The 26,075-nt window shown below is 41.5% G+C and overlaps 1 protein-coding gene and 1 long non-coding RNA gene across 11 annotated transcripts in view; one reads left to right on the top strand and one right to left on the bottom strand.

Annotated features, from left to right (window-relative positions):
* Nucleotides 1-480: 480 nt before the first annotated feature.
* LOC138759484 (uncharacterized) lies at nt 481-14,617 on the bottom strand. Its single transcript, XR_011354867.1, has 3 exons — nt 14,158-14,617; nt 8,819-9,010; nt 481-569 (listed from the first exon to the last, which is right to left on the bottom strand). It is a non-coding gene; the product is annotated as an uncharacterized lncRNA (long non-coding RNA).
* Nucleotides 7,288-26,075, top strand: part of ccdc137 (coiled-coil domain containing 137) — a 196,250-nt gene continuing 177,462 nt past the window's right edge. For 9 of the 10 annotated variants that reach the window (XR_011354862.1, XR_011354866.1, XR_011354865.1 and 6 more), the window contains exons 1-4: nt 7,288-7,373; nt 7,880-7,998; nt 8,955-9,186; nt 10,954-11,033. Coding sequence is in view for 5 of the 10 variants with exons in the window: in XM_069929980.1 (XP_069786081.1) it covers nt 7,315-7,373; nt 7,880-7,998; nt 8,955-9,186; nt 10,954-11,033 (490 nt within the window). In the remaining 5 variants the exon portion in view is untranslated. Of the gene's footprint in view, nt 7,374-7,879; nt 7,999-8,954; nt 9,187-10,953; nt 11,034-19,857; nt 19,938-23,308; nt 24,437-26,075 lie in introns of those variants that run through there. The other variant, XM_069929979.1, reaches the window with a different exon arrangement.

The raw sequence follows: 26,075 nt of genomic DNA, 5'->3' as shown, positions 1-26,075 counted from the left end.
CAACATTGTCATCTTTTTGATTTTCATTTTTATATTTCTACCGCCCATTAACAAGCAATTTCCTTACCTCACACTAAACTTATTGGAATTTAAATAAACATTGCTCTGACACTTAATTATTTTTTCTGTCTTAACTTTATTTCCATTTTAATAAAGGCTTTCAGATACTCGTCATCAACATGTTCATCAATAGCCTTGAAGGCTTTTAATCCAGCATCCTGATAGTAGTTTGACATTTCTTCTGCGTATGAAATCCAGACACAGTTGTGGCAACCTTTCATACAGCACCAGGTAGGGGGTATTGGGGGAAGTTTGTCATTTACCCAGAAGTGATCACTGTCCCCATTTTTTTGTTCTCTAATTTTAAGATGATGCTTGCTGTTTTCTTTGTTCTCTGTGTAATTCAGGTTCTTGAAAAGAGTAACATATTGTTTGCTCTTGGTGATAGTTTGGTAATAGGATAATATCTGCAAAAATTTGAAAAGTCCCGATGTGCAAGGTGTAAGAGGCAAGGTTGGCATCCACCTAATTCTATTCAATATAAATGTTGAAAGTAGTCCAAGCATTCCCTAAGGAAGAAAGTAATGAAAGTTATTGGTCATGGTATGTAATGTGCAATGTTTGCAAGTAATATCCTCCAGCTGTCTTGACTTCTTCATTGTCTACAATTTATCCTACATCCATCAATGATTGAGAATAAATTTTTTTCCAACTAAATACAGTTAAATCCCTAGCATTTGACACCTACGGGGGATTGCAGATGCCGAATATGTGAATTTTCCATTTGACTGAGACACACTCTTTCAATGCCTAACTAATGCACCTGCATTTAGAATACACAGTTTAAAAGACTAAATTCAGCACAAAATGTAAAGTAATTTGAAAAAAATTATTGTAATCCTTAATTATGTAAAGTTCATTTTGATCAGGAAATTCCCGTAACTTACAAAATTTAAATTCGAACCAGTTGTTGGCACTGTAACAGGATTGCGTTAACTGTTATGCTAACTACCACCCCCCCCAAACGTTTACAGATCTTTGGCTTGGCTTCGCGGACGAAGATTTATGGAGGGGGTAAAAGTCCACGTCAGCTGCAGGCTCGTTTGTGGCTGACAAGTCCGATGCGGGACAGGCAGACACGGTTGCAGCGGCTGCAGGGGAAAATTGGTTGGTTGGGGTTGGGTTTTTCCTCCTTTGCCTTTTGTCAGTGAGGTAGGCTCTGCGGTCTTCTTCAAAGGAGGTTGCTGCCCGCCAAACTGTGAGGCGCCAAGATGCACGGTTTGAGGCGATATCAGCCCACTGGCGGTGGTCAATGTGGCAGGCACTAAGAGATTTCTTTAGGCAGTCCTTGTACCTTTTCTTTGGTGCACCTCTGTCTCGGTAGCCAGTGGAGAGCTCGCCATAGAACACGATCTTGGGAAGGCGATGGTCCTCCATTCTGGAGACGTGACCCACCCAGCGCAGCTGGATCTTCAGCAGAGTGGACTCGATGCTGTCGACCTCTGCCATCTCGAGTACTTTGACGTTAGGGATGAAAGCACTCCAATGGATGTTGAGGATGGAGCGGAGACAACGCTGGTGGAAGCGTTCTAGGAGCCGTAGGTGATGCCGGTAGAGGACCCATGATTCGGAGTCGAACAGGAGTGTGGGTATGACAACGGCTCTGTATACGCTTATCTTTGTGAGGTTTTTCAGTTGGTTGTTTTTCCAGACTCTTTTGTGTAGTCTTCCAAAGGCGCTATTTGCCTTGGCGAGTCTGTTGTCTATCTCATTGTCGATCCTTACATCTGATGAAATGGTGCAGCCGAGATAGGTAAACTGGTTGACCGTTTTGAGTTTTGTGTGCCCGATGGAGATGTGGGGGGGCTGGTAGTCATGGTGGGGAGCTGGCTGATGGAGGACCTCAGTTTTCTTCAGGCTGACTTCCAGGCCAAACATTTTGGCAGTTTCCGCAAAGCAGGACGTCAAGCGCTGAAGAGCTGGCTCTGAATGGGCAACTAAAGCAGCATCGTCTGCAAAGAGTAGTTCACGGACAAGTTTCTCTTGTGTCTTGGTGTGAGCTTGCAGGCGCCTCAGATTGAAGAGACTGCCATCCGTGCGGTACCGGATGTAAACAGCGTCTTCATTGTTGGGGTCTTTCATGGCTAAGATCAGGATACAACTGGGGCACTCCGCTAGCTGAATGTTTGCGCCCATCTTCACCAAGGGGTTGTATGTTGCTTTGGAGAACATTTATTTAAACTTGTATTTATTCTTATTTATTTTAATTTTATATTGTCAATTTTTTTTGCCTGTTGGAGGGGTTGCTGGTTGCTTGAATTCCGGATACCAGGGATATTACTATACTGGGAAAACCAATAGCACTGTCTTGGATCCCCACCACCAGGTCCACTTTCCAAACACCATATTTATCCCCTTTCCTTGAAATTGAGTGACTGAAAAAGACCCTTTACAGATAACTCCAGAAATGTGCAACCTCTGGAAATCCATCTGACCTTGACCCTCAACTTATCTGCTGAACTCTTAGCTGGGTCTTTAAGTCTAGATTTAACTATTCTAAAGCACTCCTAACCATCTTTCCAGTTTCCACCTTCGGCAGTATCAGTTGTGGCTTAGCTGCATCAGAACACTGATGCATCAGAATACTGCGGGGTCAAGATCCACCCCAGAGAAGGAAATACAAAACTCTGACTGAATCACTATTAAAGGTGCTATCTTTTGCATGAGGACTTATTTCTTCCCTTAGACAGATTCAAATGACCCCAAGGCAATATTCGGAAGAATAGAGAATCTACGTTCCGGCCAAAATTTAGCCATCAATCAACATTTTAAAATGTATAACGTATACAATGTTAAACAAAAGCCCTTTTTACACTGAAAAGCTGCATTGTTGCTGTACATATAACCCATCTCTGAAAGCCGGCTTGCTTGTTCACACCGAAGAGAAGAAAGCTGGGTTGGTAAGCACTTTTACACTCTTTTGCTTTGAAAGAGGATGTGTAGTACTGCCCTGCTCCACCTCTGACACTACCTAGCTTGGCGGATTAAAGCTGGGCAAGTTCAGACCCCCCAATCTGCTTTTAATGCATTCACACAGCTAGGTGAAGTGCTTGAAAGGCAGATAATACCTGGCTTTAATCATCTGTGTAAAAGAGAGGGATCAAGTGGGATCAGCGGAAGATTCCAGCATTTGTGGTGGTTGCATTCTTCTCCAGCAATGTTAAGGGGTCAGGCAAATAAATTTGCAGGGAATTGAGAGTAGTATTTTCCTCTAGCAATATTTAGGGTTAGATAGATTTGTAATTAGTAAGGGCTAAAGGAAAAATAAAAAAGGCTTGAGGGATATTGAATCAGCCACACAAATCTATAAGTAGCAGAACAGGCTCAAGGGGTTTTTACTGGCCAGAATATCACATTGTTGATGAAATATTGTATTAATTCTGGTCACCTCATTACAGAAATGATATAGAAGGTGTAGAGATTTACCAAGATGTTGCCTGGATTGGAGAACATGTCTTATGAGGCAAGATTAACAGAGCTAGGGCTTTTGTTTGGAGCGAAGAAGGATGAGAAGTGACTTAGAGGTCAACAAGATTATGAGTGGACAGCCAGCACCTTTTTCCTGGGGTGAGTAGCAAATGCCAGAGGATACCTGTACAAGGTGAGGGGAGGAAATTCAGGGATATGTTTTTTTTTTACATTAATAGGTGCTTAGAATGCATTGCCGGGGTAGTGGTGGAGGCGAGTTTAATAGGAGCTTTTAAAAGACTTTTAGACAGGCACACATGGATACAAGAAAAACAGAGGGTTATGGGTGTAAGGTAGGGAAGGTTTAGTTTGTTGAGCATGTTTATAACAGTCAGCACATATCATGGGCCAAAAGGCCTATACTGTGCTATAATGCTCTATAATTCTACAGGTGTTGCTATTTTGTGAGAGCTTGCTTTGCATGCAACTTTTGGACATGAGACAAAGCTAGCTATATAAATACATCTATTTTTCTTTCATCCTTTGTAAACTTTAATTCATCCAAAACTCCACTACCCATAATCTATTAACCCATCACCTGTATGGGTATTTTCCCACAATAGCTCCAGATTTAGCAGCCTCTTTAAACTGTCATTGAAAAACAAAAACTACATACTCGAAGCTGAAATTAAAACAAAACAAAAAATCCTGGAAAAACTAGTAACATTCTGTTAATCAGGAATGCTGAGGTCTTTGGTGGTACCAGACTGACAGATTTTTGGCTGTTGGATGCAATTCCAACACAGTTTAATCTTACTTTTTCGGAAAAAAATGATGTCCAAAGGGAACATGGGAAATGAGGTCCTAATGTATCAGATGTTAAACCATCAGGATTGTGAACAATGAAATAGTGGATTACTGGAGTTGTATACATGGTGTTTCAGGTAATAACTGCAAAGAGATTAAAAAAGTTAATATTTCAGGCATATCATAAGAACTAAGAAAGGTAAGAAAACAAACACATGCAACCAAGGAAGTTATCAGGTACTATCCATGAAAAATAGATGGTCTTAGTGATCCAGTTCTTGGAACAGGTTGAACCACTTAAATCCAGCACTCTGTGGTCCGGCAACTCCTGTGGTCCAGCACCTATCGTTGGTACAAACTCCTTACGGGCAGCGCGGAATTCAAACTGTAGTCCTGATCACTGGCACTGTAAAGGTGTGGTGCTAACTGCTACGCTGACCATGATTTGATTTGTGATATATTTGATCCTTTTAGCTCAGAAAATGGGTCTGTTCGAGGCACCTACCACATCTTTGACAGCTATTTTCTGTTCATTTTCTATTTTCCAGCAATGGGCGGATTAAAGATGTTCGACCTGTAAACCAGCCTTAGTGTGAAGAGAAGGTGGAGCAGCTAAGATTCCTTGTTCCCAACCACAGACATAAAAAAATCCCAGAACAAATCAAGTGCAGAGCCTCATACAATTGAGAAAAGTCTCATTTACCATCTTGCCTCACTCATCAAGGGGACCTAATATCTATAAGGGCAATGGACCAGACAAAGAAATTACAAATCTATCTTTGTCGGCCTTAAATATTTCCAAAGAAAAACATAACTACTGGATTTTTCAAATAAAGCTGTACTTTACAAACAATTAATTCTCTTGATTGACCAGGGTAATATGTTGCTGCACAAGACAGGAAATGGAATGCAGTGCAGGGTAACAACAACAAACCATATCATTATTTTTCAATGTTTGTTTTCCAGGCAAGTCAATCAGGATACAAGCTAATGCTTCAGTCCTGCTGACCATGTCCCAGGATGCAAGAACCACATCAGCAACAAATTACTGCATCTCGTCCCACCTACCATTTAGTTTCTCTCCCTCAGAGAGGTTCTGCCACCCAGAATAACTTATTCTATCTTTCACAGTGCTGATGTTTCAGATTTCATCTGAAATGTTAACTACAAGTGTATTACTCTCTCCAGAGGTGCTGTCTAAGTTTTCCAGTCTTTTGCATCTTCTAAGGGCGGTACGGTTAGCTCAACAGGACTGGGTTTCAAATCTCACATTGTCTGTAAGGAATTTATATGTTCTCCCACGTCTGTTTGGTTTTTCCCCAGGTGCTCCAGTTTCCTCCCACCATTCAAAATGTACTGGGGGTCGTAGGTACATTGGGTGCAATTGGGCAGCACGGGCTCATGGGCCAAAAGGGACTGTTACCGTTTTTATATATAATGATGTACCTTGATGAAGGAAAGCCCAAAATATTGGTTATGTATCTTTATCTTTGCAACGTTAAGTACACGGTTTGACCTGCTGAGTTTCTCCAGCACTGTGTTTTATCTAGTGCAGCAAGGATCTGATAAAACTACAATAATGCAGAAGTTAATTAGACTGTGCACCACACAGGAAGTTTGGCCAACTTTATTTCCCAAATGTTGTTTTGGACAAATAAAACTAATTGAGGCTGGTTCCAACTTGGCTGTCTACTCATATCCAGGGGCAGAGTAAATAGGAGAATAAAATGCTATTGGCCCAAATCAAGCAGGATATTTGGGACTTGCTGTCTTTTCAGGGTAAAGCTGACGAGGACATTTACCCAAATGTCCGCGAAGCCAAGCCAAAGAAGATACTGCCTTTTCTCAGTACCAACTGATCTCTCTGTGTAACTGTATGTCTGTACTGTGTTTATTTGCCCAACTATATAATGGTAGGTCTCCCTCAACTGCTCACAAAACAAACTTTATCACTGCACTGAATAAATTTTTTAAAACTTGCCTTTGAAGGTTTTATTTAATGTTGAATTGTAGACCCAAGATAGGGCCATCTATAAGGCCAGCTTGTCCCATTTCGCCCTTGAGAAAGTGAAGGATTGGGAGGGAGGGGGAGGAGGAGGAGAGGGGGAGGGGAGGAGGAGAGGGGGAGAGGGGAGGGGGAGAGGAGGAGAGGGGGAGAGGAGAGGGGGAGGAGAGGGGGAGGGGGGAGGGGAGGAGAGGGGAGGGGGAGAGAAGGAGGGGGGGAGGGGAGGGGGAGGGGAGGAGGGGGGAGGGGGAGGAGAGGGGGAGGGGGAGAGGAGGGGGGAGGGGGAGAGAGGGGGGGGGAAGGGGGGGGGAGGGGGGAGGGGGGGGAGGGGGAGGGGGGAGAGGGGGGAGGGGAGGAGGGGGGGAGGGGAGGAGGGGGAGAGGAGAGGGGGGAGGAGAGGGGGAGAGGGGGGAGGGGAGGAGAGGGGGGGAGGGGGGGAGGGGAGGGGAGGAGGGAAATCCCTCCGCCGCAATGAGGCGGTAAGTGACGCCCCCCTCCTCAGCCGTCAGTCCCCCCCCCCCTTCAAATCACTGCAGACACTTCAGCTGTGATGGCAGGAGGAACCAGGTGGGCCATTTTGCTGTCGTTGACGCGTCCTGGGCAAGTTTAACCGGGTTCCCTGACTATCTCCGAGGTAGGGCTGACTTTGGAGGACGCTGCCCGGGTCGGACCCTTTCAAGCTGCCTTGTGAGTGGGCCGCTAACCTCCTTTAACCTCGTGGCAGAGGTTGCCATGAAGGTTAGAGCTGCCCAGATGCTGGTCATTCCCCTCCCTCCCTCTTCTTCCAAAAAAATAAACGTAATTCACAATAAAAACTCCATTAAGGAGTAAATACACTCGAAGCTTCACACTAGCACTTCAGACACTCACCGGCCTAACCGCGGCCTCATCCAGCAGGCCCCGACAGGCTTGCCTAGCAACGGAAGTCGCCGCCCGCTCGTCGCATGACTGACAGCGGCCGCAGCCAATGCGATTCCACGATTACCTGCGCGTCGCCTGAAGGGGCGGTGGTGCTGGAGAGGAGGTCGCGTGTCATGGGGAAGCTCGAGGCAGTGAAGCCTGCTTCTCTGGGGCCCAAGAACAAGCGGCAACGGTGAGACTGGTTGGAGAGTCTGGGTTAATAGAGCTCCTTGCGGGGATTGGGTTCCTCCGACCGAGCCCCTTTCCCCGGCTTGTGGCCCAATGAGCCGGTTCAGCAGGGGAAATGACAACAGGTCCCGCTTGTGCCGTCTAATACGGGGACCCGCGTATAGGACGACCCTAAAGTTCATCAAAAATGGAGCGTTGTATAAGACGACGTTAAATATGGCACACCACTGAGGGTGGGGGGGGGGGGGGGGGAAGGAAGCAAATCACAAGGTTTTAATAATAGGTTATCATTTAAAAGTTTTAATTTTGTTTGGATATTTAAACCACTGTAGCAATCCGTGGCAGTGGGGCTCTCAACCTTTTTCTCTCCACTTGGATACCACTTTTAGTATTCCCTATGCCATCAGTGCTTGTAGTTTGAACCAGGATGTTCAGATCTCATTTTTTGTTAATTGTTTGGAAAAAGAAAATACTTGTATGTCAAATGACATGTAGTTTCCAATTCCACAGCAAACAAAAGAGCAATATGAAGCCCAAAAATATTGACGAGCAAGAAATTCCATTCAAACTCCGTGAGATAATGAGAAGTAAAGATGAAATAAAGAAGCCCAAAAGAAACAGGAAGACCGGTAAAGTCTATTATTTGTATTAGTGACTTGGTTAATGAAAATTTACCCTCACAAATCACTCACCAAAAAATTTGAGATACAGAATAAGGTTCACTCTTATGGAATTTATGTGGCAAAAATACAGAAAATCACATTCACTAATTATATTTTAATTATAGCAATCTGGCTATGGATAAAAATACAGAAAATCACATTCACTAATTATATTTTAATTATAGCAATCTGGCTATGGATTTTCTTTGTTGCCTTTAGTCAGTTCAGCTCTGAAAAAATCTCAGATATATGAGGATTTCTGATTTGTTTCCAATATCCTCATCTGAAATTTTTTTAAAAATTCAGATAAAAGGATTTCGGTGAATCTGATTTCAGATAATCAAAGTTGTACCGTATAAGGAGTCATGGGCCAAACAATATTAAGCCTGGCAGTTTTCAGCCACCTTTGCCTCCCTTAACAGGCTGTTGAAAACCTGTACCGTCAGTCAGATTTGGCGGTTGAACCCTGCTGGGGAGCACTGAGACTTTGCTCCCCTGCTCTCCGTGGGTCTGGACCAGCGGCAGCACTGCCATTGCAGTAGTTCTGACAGAGCCACCATTGTTTTAAAGAACTAACAGGACACTTAAAAATGGGCAGTGGGCTGCAGTTGGCCTGGAGGCCGAGGTTTAGCCACCCCGTCTAAAACATACTGTATCTTACTTCACCACCTCTTCTGCAAGCCAGTGTCAGGTATCATTGGGTGTTTTAAGCAGAAAAAAAATTCCAATCAAGACCCCTTTTAAATTGCTAAAGCCAAGGCTGATCAGCTCTACAGAGAATTATTACCTTGCCTGGATCCCAGGCGCCTTGTAAGTTGAGTGTCTTCGGGCCAATTGTGATGTGGAAATGAAATCATTTAACTGAATAACCTGTGACTGAATAACGGGAAATGCTAATTTGCTTTCCTTCAAATGCTCTGCAGGTCCAAAAAGAAAGTTTGTTTCTGGAGCCTCAGGTCCACACGGGCAAATACAAGCTCTGAAATTTAAGAGGAAGAAACAGGAATCGGTGCAAAATTATATTCAACGTATCGAGCAGGAGACAAACTATGTAATGTTCTTGAGCAAGCATCAACTGCCACGTTGTCCTGAGATGGAGGATAAGAAGAAAGAAAAGGAAAGCTGCATGAAATCAACACCTGAGAAAAAGAAAGAGTACGTTATTATTATTCGAACAATATCTCTTAACTGCTCACACTATCTGAGACACTCATATTTATGAAACTATTTATTTATTCCTTATTTATGATTTTTGAATACTTGTCCTGCATATGTACTGTGTTATGTCTGGTTGTGTGTCTGCTTGTTTTGCACCGAGGACCAGAGAAAGGTGTATTGTCGAGTTGTACTTGTGTAGTCAGATGACAATAAAACTTGTATAAAAACATTAATGTGATATTCCTGAAATTTGCAGTATTTTCTTTTTCCATTGAAAACTGGGTGAAGGGGAAAGGAATCTGTCATTTATTGGGAATGACATCTAAAGCCGCTTTCAGGTGGACAGAATACCCCAATGTAAAACCGCTTAAAATACCCGAATGTGGCTGTTGGGAGGCCACCTGAAAGCAGAGAACCCTGACCCGAGGAGTACTTACCCAACCCCCCTTGGGTAGGTGTATTCTCCGCTTCGGGGTGCCCCCCCAGGCACCTGAAAACGGGCAGGACTATGGCCACAGTCGACAGGAGCCAGCGTTTGCTTCATAGCACCTCTCCCCGCTGCGAACCTTTCAGGTGCCAGAATAGCGCTTTCAGCGCTGCTGCCTGAATGTCGCTTCGCACACACCCACAGCCGGCTCCAGAGCCACATTCTCCCAGCTATTCCATCTCAAAACGGCTTAATAAAGTTATACATTGGTAACCAGACATAATGCCAAAATGCTGGAAATGCACATCAAATGTCAGTGTGTGCATGGGGAGAGAATGGAGCTAGCATTTCATGTTAATGACTGTCATGCTGCCCAAAGAATTTTCACCACTCTCTGTTATTTCATGTTTTCAGCTTCTGCAATGTTGTGCTTCAGACTAATACTATTGGGAAAACATAGACTACAGCACAAAATGCAAAACATATCGATCAGCTTCAGAGGTGTAGCTTTTGTGTAGTCCTTGTCATTAAAATCTCATTTGCTGGTTCTCTCTCTCTCTCTCTCATGTATTATCAAAGAATAGACAGAATTTGTGCACTCTTGATGGACTCAAAACACCATACTGCAAGTTGGCTTGAAAACTGGTGCTAAAAGAAGACAATAGTCCCCATGGAATATTATACTTGTAGAGACAGTATAATTTTTATTACAAATGGTGAATGATCTTTGAGATTGCTGAATGAAATATTCTTAACCATAAACATTCTATTGGTTTGCACAAGTATTGGGTATGAAAACTACATACCTATTCATGTGTATCCATAGTGCCCTATATTATATTAATGTTCCCTATATATACATATATATTATATATACATAATTGCAAGCTTTTAAGACAAGAGAGTTGAACTCTGATAGACAAGAAATACTCAAAGAATCTCAACTCAGGACGTGGCGCTTCCTTTAAGTTCTATTCCAAAAAAATGTTTAATCCAGTAAGTGTTGATACTTCAAGTTTTTTGTCATCTGATAACACAAGTATAGCCCATCAACACAAGTATAACCTGTCAAAACAGTATTCTCTGGTCCTCGGTGCAAAAAATGCAGACAGACATAGCACGCATACAGACAAACAATACATATACAGGATCAGTATTTAATCTATACAAATGAATAAATATTGCTTTGTACTTATGAGAGTCTCTGTTGGTTAGTCTGAACAGTTCCTTTGGTTGTTCTTCAGTAGATGTATCAGGTGTTGAGAGTTAAAGAGATAAAAATGTCTGAATTCTTTTGTGGAAAGATGCATTTGTGAACTCTCTTTTGTATTAAATAGGTCTGATAAAAGGTTGAGAAGACTTGCTCATAAGAAAATTGAAAGAAAGAAGATGCAACTAGAGAAAGAAAGGTTTACAGGTGAGTCATGCAGCACAGAACAAGTAATTCAGCTCAATTTGTCCATGCTGACCAATCTATCATCCTGGGTTAGCTGCATTTGGTCCATAACCTTCCAAACACTTGCTCTCCACTAGCCAAAGTCCAGAGAGTGTAATTCCTCCTTATTCATGCTCTGTTTAGGTGCCTATAGACTGCCAAATTTGTGTCAGTAAAACAAGGTTATATGTTTGTACAATGGCATATGATCGTGTCTCCTCTACCTAGTAGAACATGAGACAAACCTTGTTTGGGCACCTACCTACATTTTGCTTATACCGTGATGAAGGGCTCAAGCCTGAAATGTTGGTTATGTATCTTTATCTTTGCTGTATAAAGTACACTGTTTGACCTGTTGAGTTTCTCCAGCATTGTGTTTTCACTTCAATCTGCTTTCACTGGATTAGCTAGACACACTAAAAGATGGGTTAGGTTACTCCCATTGTACATGTATACCTCAATGGATCAATCATTGGATCAGAGAAGAAAGACATTTGGTCTATTAAGTCTTTACTTTGTAGACCAATCTACTATGTCCCATTTCCCTCACTTCTATATAGCCTAGGTCTTTCATGGCTTGGTTCAGCATCATGCTGAAGAAGATTGAAAAGAGGGTTGGTGCGAGAACACAGCCTTGCTTCACGCCATTGTTAATGGAGAAGGGTTCCGAGAGCTCATTGCTGTATCTGACCTGACCTTGTTGGTTTTCGTGCAGTTGGATAATCATGTTGAGGAACTTTGGGGGGCATCCGATGCGCTCTAGTATTTTCCAAAGCCCTTTCCTGCTCACGGGGTGTCGAAGGCTTTGGTGAGGTCAACAAAGGTGATGTAGAGTCCTTTGTTTTGTTCTCTGCACTTTTCTTGGAGCTGTCTGAGGGCAAAGACCATGTCAATAGTTCCTCTGTTTGCGCGAAAGCCGCACTGTGATTTTGGGAGAATATTCTCAGCGACACTAGATATTATTCTATTTAGGAGAATCCTAGCAAAGATTTTGCCTGCAATGGAGAACAGCGCGATTCCCCTGTAGTTTGAGCAGTCTGATTTCTCGCCTTTGTTTTTGTACAGGGTGATGATGGTGGCATCACGAAGGTCCTGAGGCAGTTTTGCTTGGTCCCATCAAAGCTTGAAAAACTCATGCAGTTTGACATGCAGAGTTTTGCCGCCAGCCTTCCAGACCTCTGGGGGGATTCCATCCATACCTGCTGCTTTGCCACTTTTCAGTTGTTCGATTGCCTTATATGTCTCATCCTGGGTGAGGACCTCATCCAGCTCTAGCCTTAGGGGCTGTTGAGGGAGCTGGAGCAGGGCGGAATCTTGGACTGAGCGGTTGGCACTGAAAAGAGATTGGAAGTGTTCTGACCATCGGTTGAGGATGTTTACATCCGGTACCGCACGGATGGCAGTCTCTTCAATCTGAGGCGCCTGCAAGCTCACACCAAGACACAAGAGAAACTTGTCCGTGAACTACTCTTTGCAGATGATGCCGCTTTAGTTGCCCATTCAGAGCCAGATCTTCAGCGCTTGACGTTCTGTTTTGCGGAAACTGCCAAAATGTTTGGCCTGGAAGTCAGCCTGAAGAAAACTGAGGTCCTCCATCAGCCAGCTCCCCACCATGACTACCAACCCCCCAACATCTCCATCGGGCACACAAAACTCAAAACGGTCAACCAGTTTACCTATCTCGGCTGCACCATTTCATCAGATGCAAGGATCGACAACGAGATAGACAACAGACTCGCCAAGGCAAATAGCGCCTTTGGAAATCTACACAAAAGAGTCTGGAAAAACAACCAACTGAAAAACCTCACAAAGATAAGCGTATACAGAGCCGTTGTCATACCCACACTCCTGTTCGACTCCGAATCATGGGTCCTCTACCAGCATCACCTACGGCTCCTAGAACGCTTCCACCAGCGTTGTCTCCGCTCCATCCTCAACATTCATTGGAGCGCTTTCATCCCTAACGTCGAAGTACTCGAGATGGCAGAGGTCGACAGCATCGAGTCCACGCTGCTGAAGATCCAGCTGCGCTGGGTGGGTCACGTCTCCAGAATGGAGGACCATCGCCTTCCCAAGATCGTGTTATATGGCGAGCTCTCCACTGGCCACTGTGACAGAGGTGCACCAAAGAAAAGGTACAAGGACTGCCTAAAGAAATCTCTTGGTGCCTGCCACATTGACCACCGCCAGTGGGCTGATATCACCTCAAACCGTGCATCTTGGCGCCTCACAGTTTGGCGGGCAGCAACCTCCTTTGAAGAAGACCGCAGAGCCCACCTCACTGACAAAAGGCAAAGGAGGAAAAACCCAACACCCAACCCCAACCAACCAATTTTCCGCTGCAACCGTGTCTGCCTGTCCCGCATCGGACTTGTCAGCCACAAACGAGCCTGCAGCTGACGTGGACATTTACCCCCTCCATAAATCTTCGTCCGCGAAGCCAAGCCAAAGAAAGAAAATATAGCCTAGCACCTTGGTTTCCAAGAAGTGCCTATCTTATTCCTTTTATTAACTGTTTCAAGTTCTCACCACTGTCTGCAGTAAAATAATGTGTGAGTTGAGCAGTATCCATGGATGAGCTGCTTCAGGGCTGAGAAGGATGAGGGAAATGGGCGATATTAAAGAGAGGGAGAGAGATCAGTGGGTGATAAGCTGGATCAAGGAGGGGGAAGGTTGGGGGATTGTTGGAGCCAGTTGAGTGGAGATGGGAGACAGTGATAGGTGGAAGCAATCAAAGGGTTAGGGTTAGGTGCAAAGAAGGGGAAGCTTACTGATGCCATCAGGAGGGAAGGGTGAAGATAAAGATAGCTGCACAAAGATGATGTTTGGAAGAACCAAGGACGGGAGGATTAGTGAACTGAAATGAACAGGGATGGGGAGGGGACATGTGTGGGTGTGGAGTAGGAGGAACAATTGAAGGAAAGAAAAATTAACTGGGTAATTGGGTTGTGAGGGGGGGGGGGGGCTGGGGAAAGATTTGGAAAGAAGGGGTATATGAGACCTAGATGGATGAAGAGAGAGAAAGGGACCATGTGGCGTTATTTAAAATTGGTGAAATCTATGTAAAAATTGAATATTTAATGTGAACAGCTTCTATAAGCCTTACCTTTAAGAAGAATGGCTGCTCTCTTTTAACCTAGCAAAACTTGTAATCTCTCTCTCATTGTTCTGAGGGGAAGAACTCAGCTGTTCCAGATAAACTTTGTAGTTGAAATCTCTCAAGCTTTCAATGTTCAGCATGAGTTTGTCATTTACATAAAACCTTTGTATAAATTTTTACTTTCTGCAGCCACGCAGGTACAAAATTAAAAACTTAAATGACCACAAATGCAAGTCAGAAAAAGAGATGTTAAATATCAAAAGAGAGAGAAATATTCACAGTTGCAGATAGTGTAAAAAGAAGTGGTTTCAGCAGAGCAGAGAGATATTTTGTGGTCGTGATTAGAGTAATAAAGCGAGTAATAATAAAGTGATAAATGTTGGGTAAATCATGTTCTTGAACCTGGAGGTGCTGATTTTGGCTTCTATATCTTCTGACTGTAGGGTGTTGTGAGAAGAGATTGTGACCAGGGTGGTGATGGGAGTCCTTTATGATGTTGGCTGACCTCTTGAGGCAGTCATAGAGTCAGTGGGCAGGCAGGAGGTCCATGCCTGTAATGGGCTTGGCTAGGTTTTCCACTTTCTACAGCCTCCTGGGCGCTTGAGTTTCTGAAACACTTCTGAAGTATGTTGATGGTATGTATAAACTATAAAAGGTTAGGATCACTGTTTTCAATGCAAGTTTAAATTCAGATTGTTTTCGACAAAGTAATGAGAACTATTTTTCCCCATGTATGGTTTTGAGTAGAAAGGGGTTTTGTACGAATACAATAGACCTTTTCTATCTCTTTCAAGGCACATCAAAGTATTTTTCAGCCAATAAAGTACTTTCAAAGTACAGTCAATGTTGTAACATAGGAAATGTGGTTCTCTATGCGTAGCAAGCTTGAAGAAATAACAGTGGGTTATTGATCTCTTCAAAGTGATTTTGATTGTTGGATAAAAAGTGACCTAGATGCTGAGAAGAATAATCTTGCTCCTTTACATAGTCACCCACCCACAAGATCTGAAAGTAGATACCAAAGCACTGAGTTGCACTCCCAAAGATCAGCATGGTAGTGTCAGCCTAGGGTTTTGTGCTCAGATCTCTCAGGTGAGACTTGTTCTGCAGTTTTTGACTTAAAGGCAAAAATGCTATTAACTAAGTTTTTTAAGAAATTGCAAAGGATGTCCATAATACCAGCCTTTATAAAGTTTTGAATTAATTACTTAGTGATACCTCGTAGTCTAATGCACAAAATGTTTGATAAAGTGCCTCAATGCATTAAATCGCAGAAAAAAAAGTCATACCACTAGTTTTATTCCATGTTTTCTGCTTAAATTTATTGCCTGCTGTCAATTTAATTCCTTTATCAAGGCTGGTCTACAGCAGCCATTATCAGCCTTTTTTTGGCTATGGCCCCCCCGGGACTATGCTCAAAGTTTATGGGCCACCTTCCATGTGAGGTAGTCAAGTTTTGGTTTCTTTCCTATTGGACTACATAAAGACCTAAATAAAAATTATATTCTGTGAAGTGAAAAGAAAACCAGGCTTTTACTTAAATGTACTGTGGCTCCCAGGGCCTACATTGTGAATAGCTGGTCTAAAACACAGTCTGTTTTTCCCCTATTGTTCCTCCTGTCTTGCATATGATCAGTATTGGAAATTAATCACATCTTTCACCATAATGCCAGATACATGCAAGGCAACCTGCATGTTGAGCTGCTACAAGTTGACGAAAACCTGACTGATGCATATCATTCTGCAAAGATCAGTTAGCACTGCCTTGGTGGCTTATTTCCTTCATCCTGAGAATAGCTAATGCTTAACAGTTGTTCCAGAACCACGTTAGGAATGCACAAGTAGCATTTGCCCTCTGAAGTATGGAGGTGAACATTTAACAAAAGTTATTGCTCACTGTTAATAACCAAAAAGTCAAGTTTATGTAGAAATATTCATTAAATATACACAGTGACATTTTCCCTCTTTTCTCCCCCCCCCACCCTCCCTCTCCCCTTCCTACCCCCCCTAAAACCAAAAAATAATAAACAAAATACAAGAAAATAACATCCTCACAGGTAAAACAAAAAGTCATGTCGTCTGCTTTTGCACATTGAACTTAATTATGTTTAGAAACAGCGTACTTAAAGATAGAAAGTTTCAATTTATGAAATTATGGGGCCCATTCTTAGAATTTTTTTTATAATTGGAAGAGTCAATAAGCACTGGCTGACCCAGATATAATGCGATCAGTGTTATGACATTTTTCCGGAATCAAAATTGTTTTCAGATCAAAATGGAATTGAAAATCTTTTTCAGTGAAAGATGAGCTTCAAGCACAATGATGTGATCAAGAATTAAAGTCATACCCAAGTTGCACACGACCTCGGCATACCTCAATCAACACTTTGTGGCTGGAAATCTCAGGAAGATAAGTTATATGCCTCACTTTGGAAAGTTGAGGGACTTAAGGCCAAACACACAAAGATAGCCAAAGATGTCCGCCTCAATGACTCCCTGTCAAGTGGTTCATTCAAGCATGCTCAGAAGGCTTTCCAATTGCCGGGCCTATTCTTAAGGCTCAAACTGAGATTAACGCAGAAACCTCACAGTTCAAAGCTAGCAATGGATGGCTAGACAAGTTTTATATGCCGTCACAGGATTTCTCAAGTGTTAGTGTCTGGAGAAATTTGCTCAGCTGACAGTGCTGCCACCAGCGAATACCCAGCAGAACTAAAAACTCTCTTAGAAGAAGGTGGCTACATTGAAGAAGTGTACAACTGTGACAAAATTTGCCTCTGCTACAAGATGATCCCAGACCACATGCTGCCTAACAAAGAAGATGCCAATTGACATGAGGGGTTCAAATAATGCAAAGATCGCCTAATGTTGTTTTATGTTAACAAGACTGGAATACATAAGTTAAAACTGCTCATGACTGGCAAATTTCGCTCGCCCCACTGTTTCCATCATGTCAACGTGAAGTCTTTGCTGTTGGTGTGCATGCATAGCAGTAGTACTTAAATAACCAGTGTCCTCTTTGAGGATGGGCTTTACAAAACTTTTGTCCTTGCTGTCCGCGCTTATTTATATAAGCAAAAGCTAGACAACTGTTCTGCCAGCTGCCAATGTAGTAAGCCGCGACAGAAAGATCGGAGTTTCTTACCTCCCAAAGAACACTACATCTAAGATCCAGTCCCTAGATCAGGGATCATCTCTGTGTTCAAGCAGAATTACAGGCGTAAATTAATTCGTAGAATTATAGATGAATCAATGATGCTGGAGGACTATCTGAAAAGCATGAACATTAAAGAAGTTTGCCACTTAAAAGGGAAGGGCTGGGCAGCAGTCAGCTCTGTGTGTGTGGGGAAAATACTGGGAGAAGAGTCTGGGTCCAGCCTTTTCACTATGACATTCTACTAAGGAAGATGAAGAGGTGGGTGAGACGCAGAGGCTGTTTGAAATTAGCAAAGAGGATTTTCACCATTGGTACTCTGCCAGCAACGAATGCCAGACATATGAGCATTTGACGGACCCTGAGATCGTCAGTAACATTACTATAGCACCAGTTCCTGAACCACAGGAGTATGACAATGAAGAGCCTCCACCCTCACCCCTAACCCCAAAAGTGTCTGAAGCCATTGAGTACTCAAGGCTAGCCTTCGTTGGCTGGAGATTCAGGATGTGGACCACAAAATCTTCCAGCTCAGAAGCTTTTTGGATTTCGCTCACCGCCAGCAACATGCTGCATTTAGGCAACAAACACTTGGTTGCTTTTTTAAGAAATAAAATTTCGATTGTAAGAAATAAAAAGATAATTGCAAATACAGGTATTGTATGTGTATTTTTGTAAGACTCTATATTTCGTGACCCCGATTTAGCGTGACCCTGCTTTTTTCATGATGTTTGTTTTTGATCCAAACGATTATGTTATAACAGGGATCCACTGTATTATACATTCCGGTAATTCTTTGTCTGTTCTCCAGGGGTCATTATTGATATAATTTTCTTTAAAAAAGGCAATGTTGATTAGAGGGAGGGGATTAGATTAGATTAGTCCTTTAGGTTTTTATTTCATCCTTATTATTTTAATAGTTTAATAAAGGGTCTGACATGGTTGCATTCATTATGTTTATTACTAAATGGAGTTATTACAAGTAACTTAATATAGATATGCACATTTTATTACTATTTTTTCCTCTCCCTTGATATGCATTTGCTTGTATACAATTGATTTATTATGTACTTGTCATTCATTATGTTTGATTATGTAAAACTTAATTAAAATATATTAAAAAGAAAAGAAACAGTGTTCTCTGGTCCTTGATGCAAAACATGTAGAGACACAACTGGACATAACTACAGAGTTATTGATGTGTAATGGAGGGTGGTCATCCTTGGTCCTCCTAAAGTCCACAATCATCTCATTTGTCTTGTCCACGTTGAGACTCACATCATATCACAAGATTTTCCACCTCTGTAGTGTGACTCGAAAATCCTCTTTTATCTGATGATGCAGTCATGAGTCAGTAGTATGAACTAGAGTGGGTTGAGCACACAGCCGGGAGGTGCACCAGTGCAGCACTGTTGGCGTAGCGGTTAGCGCCTCACCTTTACAGCGCCAGCGATCGGGAACAGACCAGGTTTCAAATCACGCTCTGTCTGTTAGGAGTTTGTATGTTCTCCCCTTGTCTGCATGTGTTTTCTCCGGGGCTCTGGTTTTCTCCCACTGTTCAAAATGTACTGGGGGTGTAGGTTAATGGCAGCACAGACTTGTGGGCTGAAACAGCCTGTTACCATGCTGTATGTTTAAATTTAAAATTTAAATTTGACAAGGGTGGTTAAAAGGTACTTCTGACAAATTCCACTTCTGAAGTTATTTTCATTGAGGTCACTAGATGGGGCACTTCACTCACTCCCTGACTGCTCACCAGGATCTCTTGTGAGCCATGTCACAGGAATGTTGAAGTGTCAGTGGTGTGGAGGTCTCTCCTGAGATGGCTGCCTACTGAATATTTGTACTGACAGATTGCTATAATACACCATCATTTTGTAGTTCTGTGGCAAAAAGCTGAAATTGAGTGTCATAAAATAAAAAGTCTGGAACCAAAATGATCTGATTTTTGGGACAAAGTTGAGTATATAATTTGTAAGGCTGGATTTTAAAAACGAGTTGCATCGGTCTTTTTTTAAAACAAAAACAAAAAAACATTGGAAATAAATTGCAAATTGGGCAGCATCTGTAGAAAAATAAACAATGTTTTGTCAATCTAAGTGGAAAAGTGAGAAGACAAACATTTTTAAGATGCATTAAGGGAGGAGTGTGGAGAGGACAGAAAACATATAGACCAAAGTTGTCCAAAAAAATTATTTGTTATTTAAAGCAAGAAAAGAACAAATGGAAGTGTTGGAGTCCCTGGATAATGCAAATAGATACAATGGAAAGGAAGGTGTTTCAGTCCCATGGCTATATTTTTTTTTAAAAGTACTGTGACAAGGATTGGATGTTAGTGACTGGTAAAACCTTTAACTATGGTGATTAGAAAGCTTCAGTTGAGCAGAAGATGAGACTTCTCAAAGCAGTACAGGAAGTCCTGTTATCAAAATGGATGTGATGGAGATGGAGAAGCTATAAGATGAAAACATTGTTTTGGTGTGTTTGTGCTGCAAGGGTCCATAGTATGGTTAAAGCTCATTTCTCAGAGTAGAGCTGATCTTGTTTTGCAGATACTGTAAAATTTGGAGAAGTGGTCATGCAACCGCCCACCCTCACTGCTAAACCTAGGAAGAGCCAGACTACCAATAAGGTAAACGTTTCTCACTGCGCAAGTCCAGTGACATGAAATCTGGAATTGTTTAATGTCTGCTACTTCCTGTCACCACTATTCTATTCAAATTCCTTCTCTTGTTGCTTTGTGAGCTAATTACCATAGAATTGCCTTTTTGGTTTGGCACACACACTGTTTAGACTTTCTTAAAAAGTTGCTTTTGAATCACTTTCCTTTGTGACTTATTTCAGTTTGTAACTAGGCACCCTCTAGATCAGTGGTTCCCAACCTTTTTCTTTCCACTCACATACCACTTTAAGTATTCCCTATGCCATCAGTGCTCTGTGATTAGTAAGGGATTGCTTAAGGTGGTATGTGAGTAGGAAGGGAAGGTTGAGAATCACTGCTCTAGACCCAATTGTTACTGAAATATTTTGCTTGTGAATAATTGTCATTGGCCCATTTCTTTTGGAGTTATGAAACTGTGCACATAACGAATCAATTTGGAATGATTTAAACAGTGGTTTTCAAACTTTTTCTTTCCGCTCACGTACCACCTTAAGTAATCCCTTATTAATCACAGAACACTTATGGCATAGGGAATATGCTCTAGATAAATCCATACTTTGAATTGAGGTGAATGAACAAAGTAGAGTATTAACAGCCTGGAATAGAAATGGAAAATGTGGAAAGATTCAGTGGATTTTAATGAGTAAACCATTTGTTAGCATTGCTGACTAATGTTTGACCATTCTGTCATTCAATCTTCGCAATGACATTGCACCTTCACACCTGATATTTCATAGATTTGTATATCTGAAATCATCTGGTTTGTACCTGGGCCAACCAATCTCTTGTTCCTAACTCTTCTTACAGTTTTATGGTCGATCATTACTTCAGCTCTACTTGCCTGCCTTGATGCGATATCTGATAATCTTTAATTGTTATGCAATTCTTGGCCTGGAAATTATAAATATCCAGTTTCCACCAATGTTATTGGGGTTGTAAGGAAGAGGATATCCAAGATTTCTGGTAACCTTGAAATGACAAAGTACTTCACTCCAAAGTGACTGAGCTCTAATTTTACCCTTGTGAAACACAGAAGTCTGCAAAACGCCGGTAATCTATCTACTTCCAATGGACGCTGTGAGACCGGCTGAGTTCCTCCACCATTTCCATCTTATTTTACACTTGTTCCTCCTTATTTTGGATTTTCTCCACAGATGAAATTGCTGTCCCTTTTCCACCAAATCATTCAATCATATTAACCTTTCAATTAGATTCATCTTCAATCTTCCAAATGTAATTAAATATGAGTCATATTTATGCAACTTATTCTTTCATTTTAAACCTTTAAAATATTTCTGTGCCATTCCCACACTCAGGCCAAGATATCTTTTGAGCTGTGATTCTGAAAGCTGAACGTGTGTTCTGGGGGAAGAATGGCTCCTCAGTTCTAAATTTCAGCTTTATTGGGATAAAATCCAATATTTCTGGAGATATTTTTTGTATTACCTTTTGTGCCTCTGTATTAGGTTTTCATGATTTACGTTTATCCTTTCATGTTTCTTATTTCGTGAAATGTACTGTCTTAATTTGTTATTATTATTATACCTTTATTGTCCAGTGATGTTTCAGTTCATATCGTTGAGGAGCATCACTTGTTACATCCCTCTTGAATGGGTTTCCTTTATCCCTACTCTTTGTTTCCCACCTCCAAACTAATCATTAACATGTGTCACGTAGACATGGATGTTCATCTGCCACTGATTTTTTTTTTACCCCTGCACCTTAATTTAATACTTATTAATGATAATTTTTTTTAAATTAAAAAGCTGCAGATGCCGGAAATCTAAAATAAAAACCAAAAATAGTGGAAATGCTCAGCAGGTCAGGCTGCATCTGCAGTGCTTATGGTTATCAGTACAACTTGATCAGACATGGAGATTCACAGCTGCGGACTTCTGCCTATGGAACAATTTGCCGTATATATTTGTGTAATAGTCAAATTTTGTAAACTATTTTTTAAATGTTAAATTTATGGGGAACTATTACATAAATACTACTTTTGACAGGATGAATTTCACACTAGAAAACAAAATACCATATCATTCACAGAACATATAGAGATCAAAAACACGGTGTGCGCATCAAAGCACATGTCCTACCACAGGAGAGTTTGGGACCACGTGAGGTAAGTATCTGCATCATCTGACCAAGTTCATTACACAGAACTAGATCCAGTATGGCCTCTCCTCTCGTTGGTCGGTCCACATACTGTGTCAGGAATCGTTCTTGAACACATTTGACAAATTTATCCCCATCCATCCCTTTTGCAGTCAGGAGGTGCCAGTCAATATTAGAGAAGTTGAAATCACCCATAACTACAAGCCTGTATTTCCTGCACCATTATAAAATCTGCCTGCTTATCTGCTCCTTGGTGTCCTGAGGGCTATTTGGGAGCCTATAGATTACTCCCAGCATAGTGATTGCTCCCTTCCTTTATCTGATTTCCACCCACACTGACTCAGTGGGCACTCCCTCTGTAGCGTCCTCCCTTTCAATAGCCATGATACTATCCCTGACCAGTAATGCTACTTCCCTGATTTCCCCCTCCCCCCAACTATCTCCCATCCTATTCCTTTTAAAACACCTAAACCCCAGTACCTGTATCAGTCGATCCTACCCTTCCACCAGCCAAGTTTCTGAAATAGCCACAACATCATAGTTCCACATTCTGATCCTTGCTCTAAGTTCATCCCCTTTATTCCTAATACTCTTAGCATTGAAATACACACATTTCAATCCCTCTAACTGGCTACATTTATGTTTTGTCCTCTGCTTTTCCTTTCTCACAAACTCAAAACACATGAGAAGACATTAAAGAAAAGCTATCAGCTCTGACTGTGATTTCCAAAGTTCCATGGTAAGACTAATGAAGAAGGCACAAATTCTAGGATTAAGAGGTTAAAGAATAATACAAGCTGGAGTTCTTTGTCACATTATTATTGAATCAATTTGATAAATACTCTTAAAAGGCCATTAAATTGTTGCTTGATGAAGAGAAACATTAAAAGAAATTAATGAGCAGTAAAGGATGTTCACAAAGTGAAATATTCAGATCAGAAGTAATGGACTGGATAGCTTTCTTCAAGACTTAACTTTTTATGACAATGTTCGCAAATACTTGTAATAAAACCTACATACCCCTGAGCTTTGTAATTTAAGATTTTAATCTGGTATTGATCATGAAAGTAAAGCTTATTGTAGTTTTAACATTTCAATAAAAAAGTGAAGAATGTGAAATATTTAAGTGCATGCCATTGAAGCGGTGGTCTAATGTTTAATCACCAATAAAAGGGTCCATGATCTCTGTTTCTTAGTGTTTAAACTCACTTTGATCTTTCCAGCCTGGCCAGAGACAGTTACTTCTGAAATCTCTGATTGGGGACAGCAAATGTGGTTCAGAGAGGAGAAATGAGACCTCCCTGGATGTCAACTTGTCCAATGTATCAATGGCTCGCCAGAGGATCATGTTGGAGGAACGAGAAAGGGTCATTAAAGCGTATAGAGCTCTGAAGAAACAGAAGGTGCAAATTCTGACCCAGAATTAGAAAAGTATGGACAAACTTGAAGATACCAAGGGAGGATTTCTGAATGCTTCTTGGGAAATGGTTGTTAAGGCCCTATCTGGTCTTTATAAGAGATGCAGCAAATCCTACTCCTGAATAGGTGCTGATCTTGTACATAGTACAATCCATTATATATGCCTGAAATTCTTACTTGCTGCAGCTGAACAAGTAAAGAAAAACTAAACTAATTGTATTAAATTAAAAGAGACAATGAAAAATAAGTGATAGCATGTTGAAATGTTTTGGAATTATTTGTCACTGGTAAGAGCATATACCTCTTCAGCTATCAACTTTTGGACCTGTAGATTTGTACTTAAAATTCTCCATTTCCATGTAAAGCCAGCTCGTAATTTGGAAATTGCAGCAATCCCTAGTTGTGAGGAATCCAAGAGGCCTTGAAAAGTAACTTCACAACTTGTTACATTCTTAAACAGTTTACTATTCCATTTTCTGACTTTAAAAAAAATTTTTGAGTTTTTACAGAATTGCTTTTTAAACGTGGTGTTTAAGAATGTTCCACTTGTTTGGAGGTATCAAGTCTGCGTGTGGAACTTAACAGTTTGAGAAATGCCAATAACCATTGAGTCGATGAACCTGTGACCTGACCTAAATATCTGGCTTGTTTGCCTGTGCTACTTTACTACTCTAATTTGCCTAGTTTGTTTATCTGATTGATAAGGTGCTGTCTGGAAGAATTTTGCTGATCATTCATTTTAAAATGGGTGGCTCTCCGTTATTTGTTTAGTTAAATCTTTTTGACGGGGGTAACTATTTTAATAGTTTCCAATGAGGGCATGTGAGTAAGGGGGTCACAAATTTCTCTTGTAAAACCTGTCGCTGCCTGGCTTATTGTTCCAATCTTGTAAATGATTTGTGTAACAATCTATAAATTTAATTTTTCATCAATTGCAAATGTGATTTGTATTGCAACCTTTAACACCAGAATTCAAATGTAGACATTTAAAAATATGAACTCCCTTTACAATAAACATTGAACAATGATGCAAGAAGAGGTTGCAGTAAATGCCATTAGAAATTCTCAACATTTTAAGGTCAGAAACTTTCTGAATATATAAAAGTACAAAACCAGAGACCTGGATTCAAATCCGGCGCTGTCTAAGGAGTTTGCATGTTCCTCTGGGTGTTTTGGTTTCTTCACACCCTTGAAAACGTACAGGGGTCGTAGGTCAATTGGGTGGCAAGTGGCTCATGGGCTGGAAGGGCCCATTGGTGTGCTGTATGTCTAAATTTAAAAAAAAATTAAGTTGGATTTAAACATGCTAACTCCAATTCAGATTTATTGTCAAAGTACATACGTGACATCGAATACAACCCTGAGATTCTTTCTCTGCGGGCGAGAAAGAATTACCACATATTACTAGTGCGGAAAAAAACTACATGGCGTCTATAGAACAATACACCACAGTACAGGCCCTTCAGCCCGCAATGTTGTGCTGATCTTTAGACCCTGTCTCCCACATAACCCTCCACTTTAAATTTATCCATATGCTTAACTAGTCTTCTCTTGAAATTCATCAGTGTACCTTCCTCCACCACTGATCCAGGTAGTTCATTCCATGCACCAACCACTCTGGGTAAAAAAGAACCTTTCTTTAAAGTCTCCCTTGAATTTCCCAGCCGTTACCTTTAAAGCCATGCTCTGTTGTATTGAGCAGTGGTACCCTGGGAAGGAGGTGCTGACTGACTATTCCTCTTAGTATCTTGTATACCTCTATCATTTTACCTCACATCCTCCTCTCCAAAGAGTAAAGCCCTAGCTCCCTTAATCTCTGCTAATTATGCAGACTCTCTAAACCAGGTATCATCCTGGTAAATCTCCTCTGCATCCTTTCCAGTGCTTCCAAGTCTTTCCTGTAATGAGATGACCAGAACTGGACACAGTACTCCAAATAGGGTCTAACCAGAGTTTTGTAGATCTACATCATTACCTCACAGCTCTTAAACTTAATCCCTCAATTCATGAAAGCTAACACCCCATAAGCTTTCTTAACTACCCTGTCTACCTGTGAGGCCACTTTCAGGGATCCTTCTGCTCTTCCACACTACCAAGAATCCTGCCATTAACTTTGTACTCTGCTTTGGAGTTTGTCCTTCCAAGATGTAGCACCTCACACTTCTCTGGATTGAACTCCATCTGCCACTTCTCAGCTCAGCTCTGCATCCTATCAATTTCCTTCTGCAATCTTCTACAATCCACTACGCTATCCACAACAGCACAAACCTTTGTGTCATCTGCAAACTTGTCAATCCACCCTTCTACCCCCTCATTCAAGTCATTCATAAAAATCAAAAAGCAGAGGTCCCAGAACCGATCCTTGAGGGACTCCTCTAGACACAACCCTCCAATCAGAATGTACTACCTGCACAAGAACCTCTGTTTTCTACAGGCAAATCATTTTTGAATCAATATGGCCATGCTTCCCTGGATCCAATGCCTTCTGACTTTCTGAATAAGCCTACCATATGGAACCTTGTCAAATGCCTTACTAAAATCCATGTAGATCACATCCACTGCACTACCCTT

This window comes from Narcine bancroftii, chromosome 3 (genome assembly GCF_036971445.1).
Source record: "Narcine bancroftii isolate sNarBan1 chromosome 3, sNarBan1.hap1, whole genome shotgun sequence".
Classification (NCBI taxonomy): Eukaryota; Metazoa; Chordata; class Chondrichthyes; order Torpediniformes; family Narcinidae; genus Narcine; species Narcine bancroftii.
This window is presented reverse-complemented; position numbering and strand designations above follow the sequence as displayed.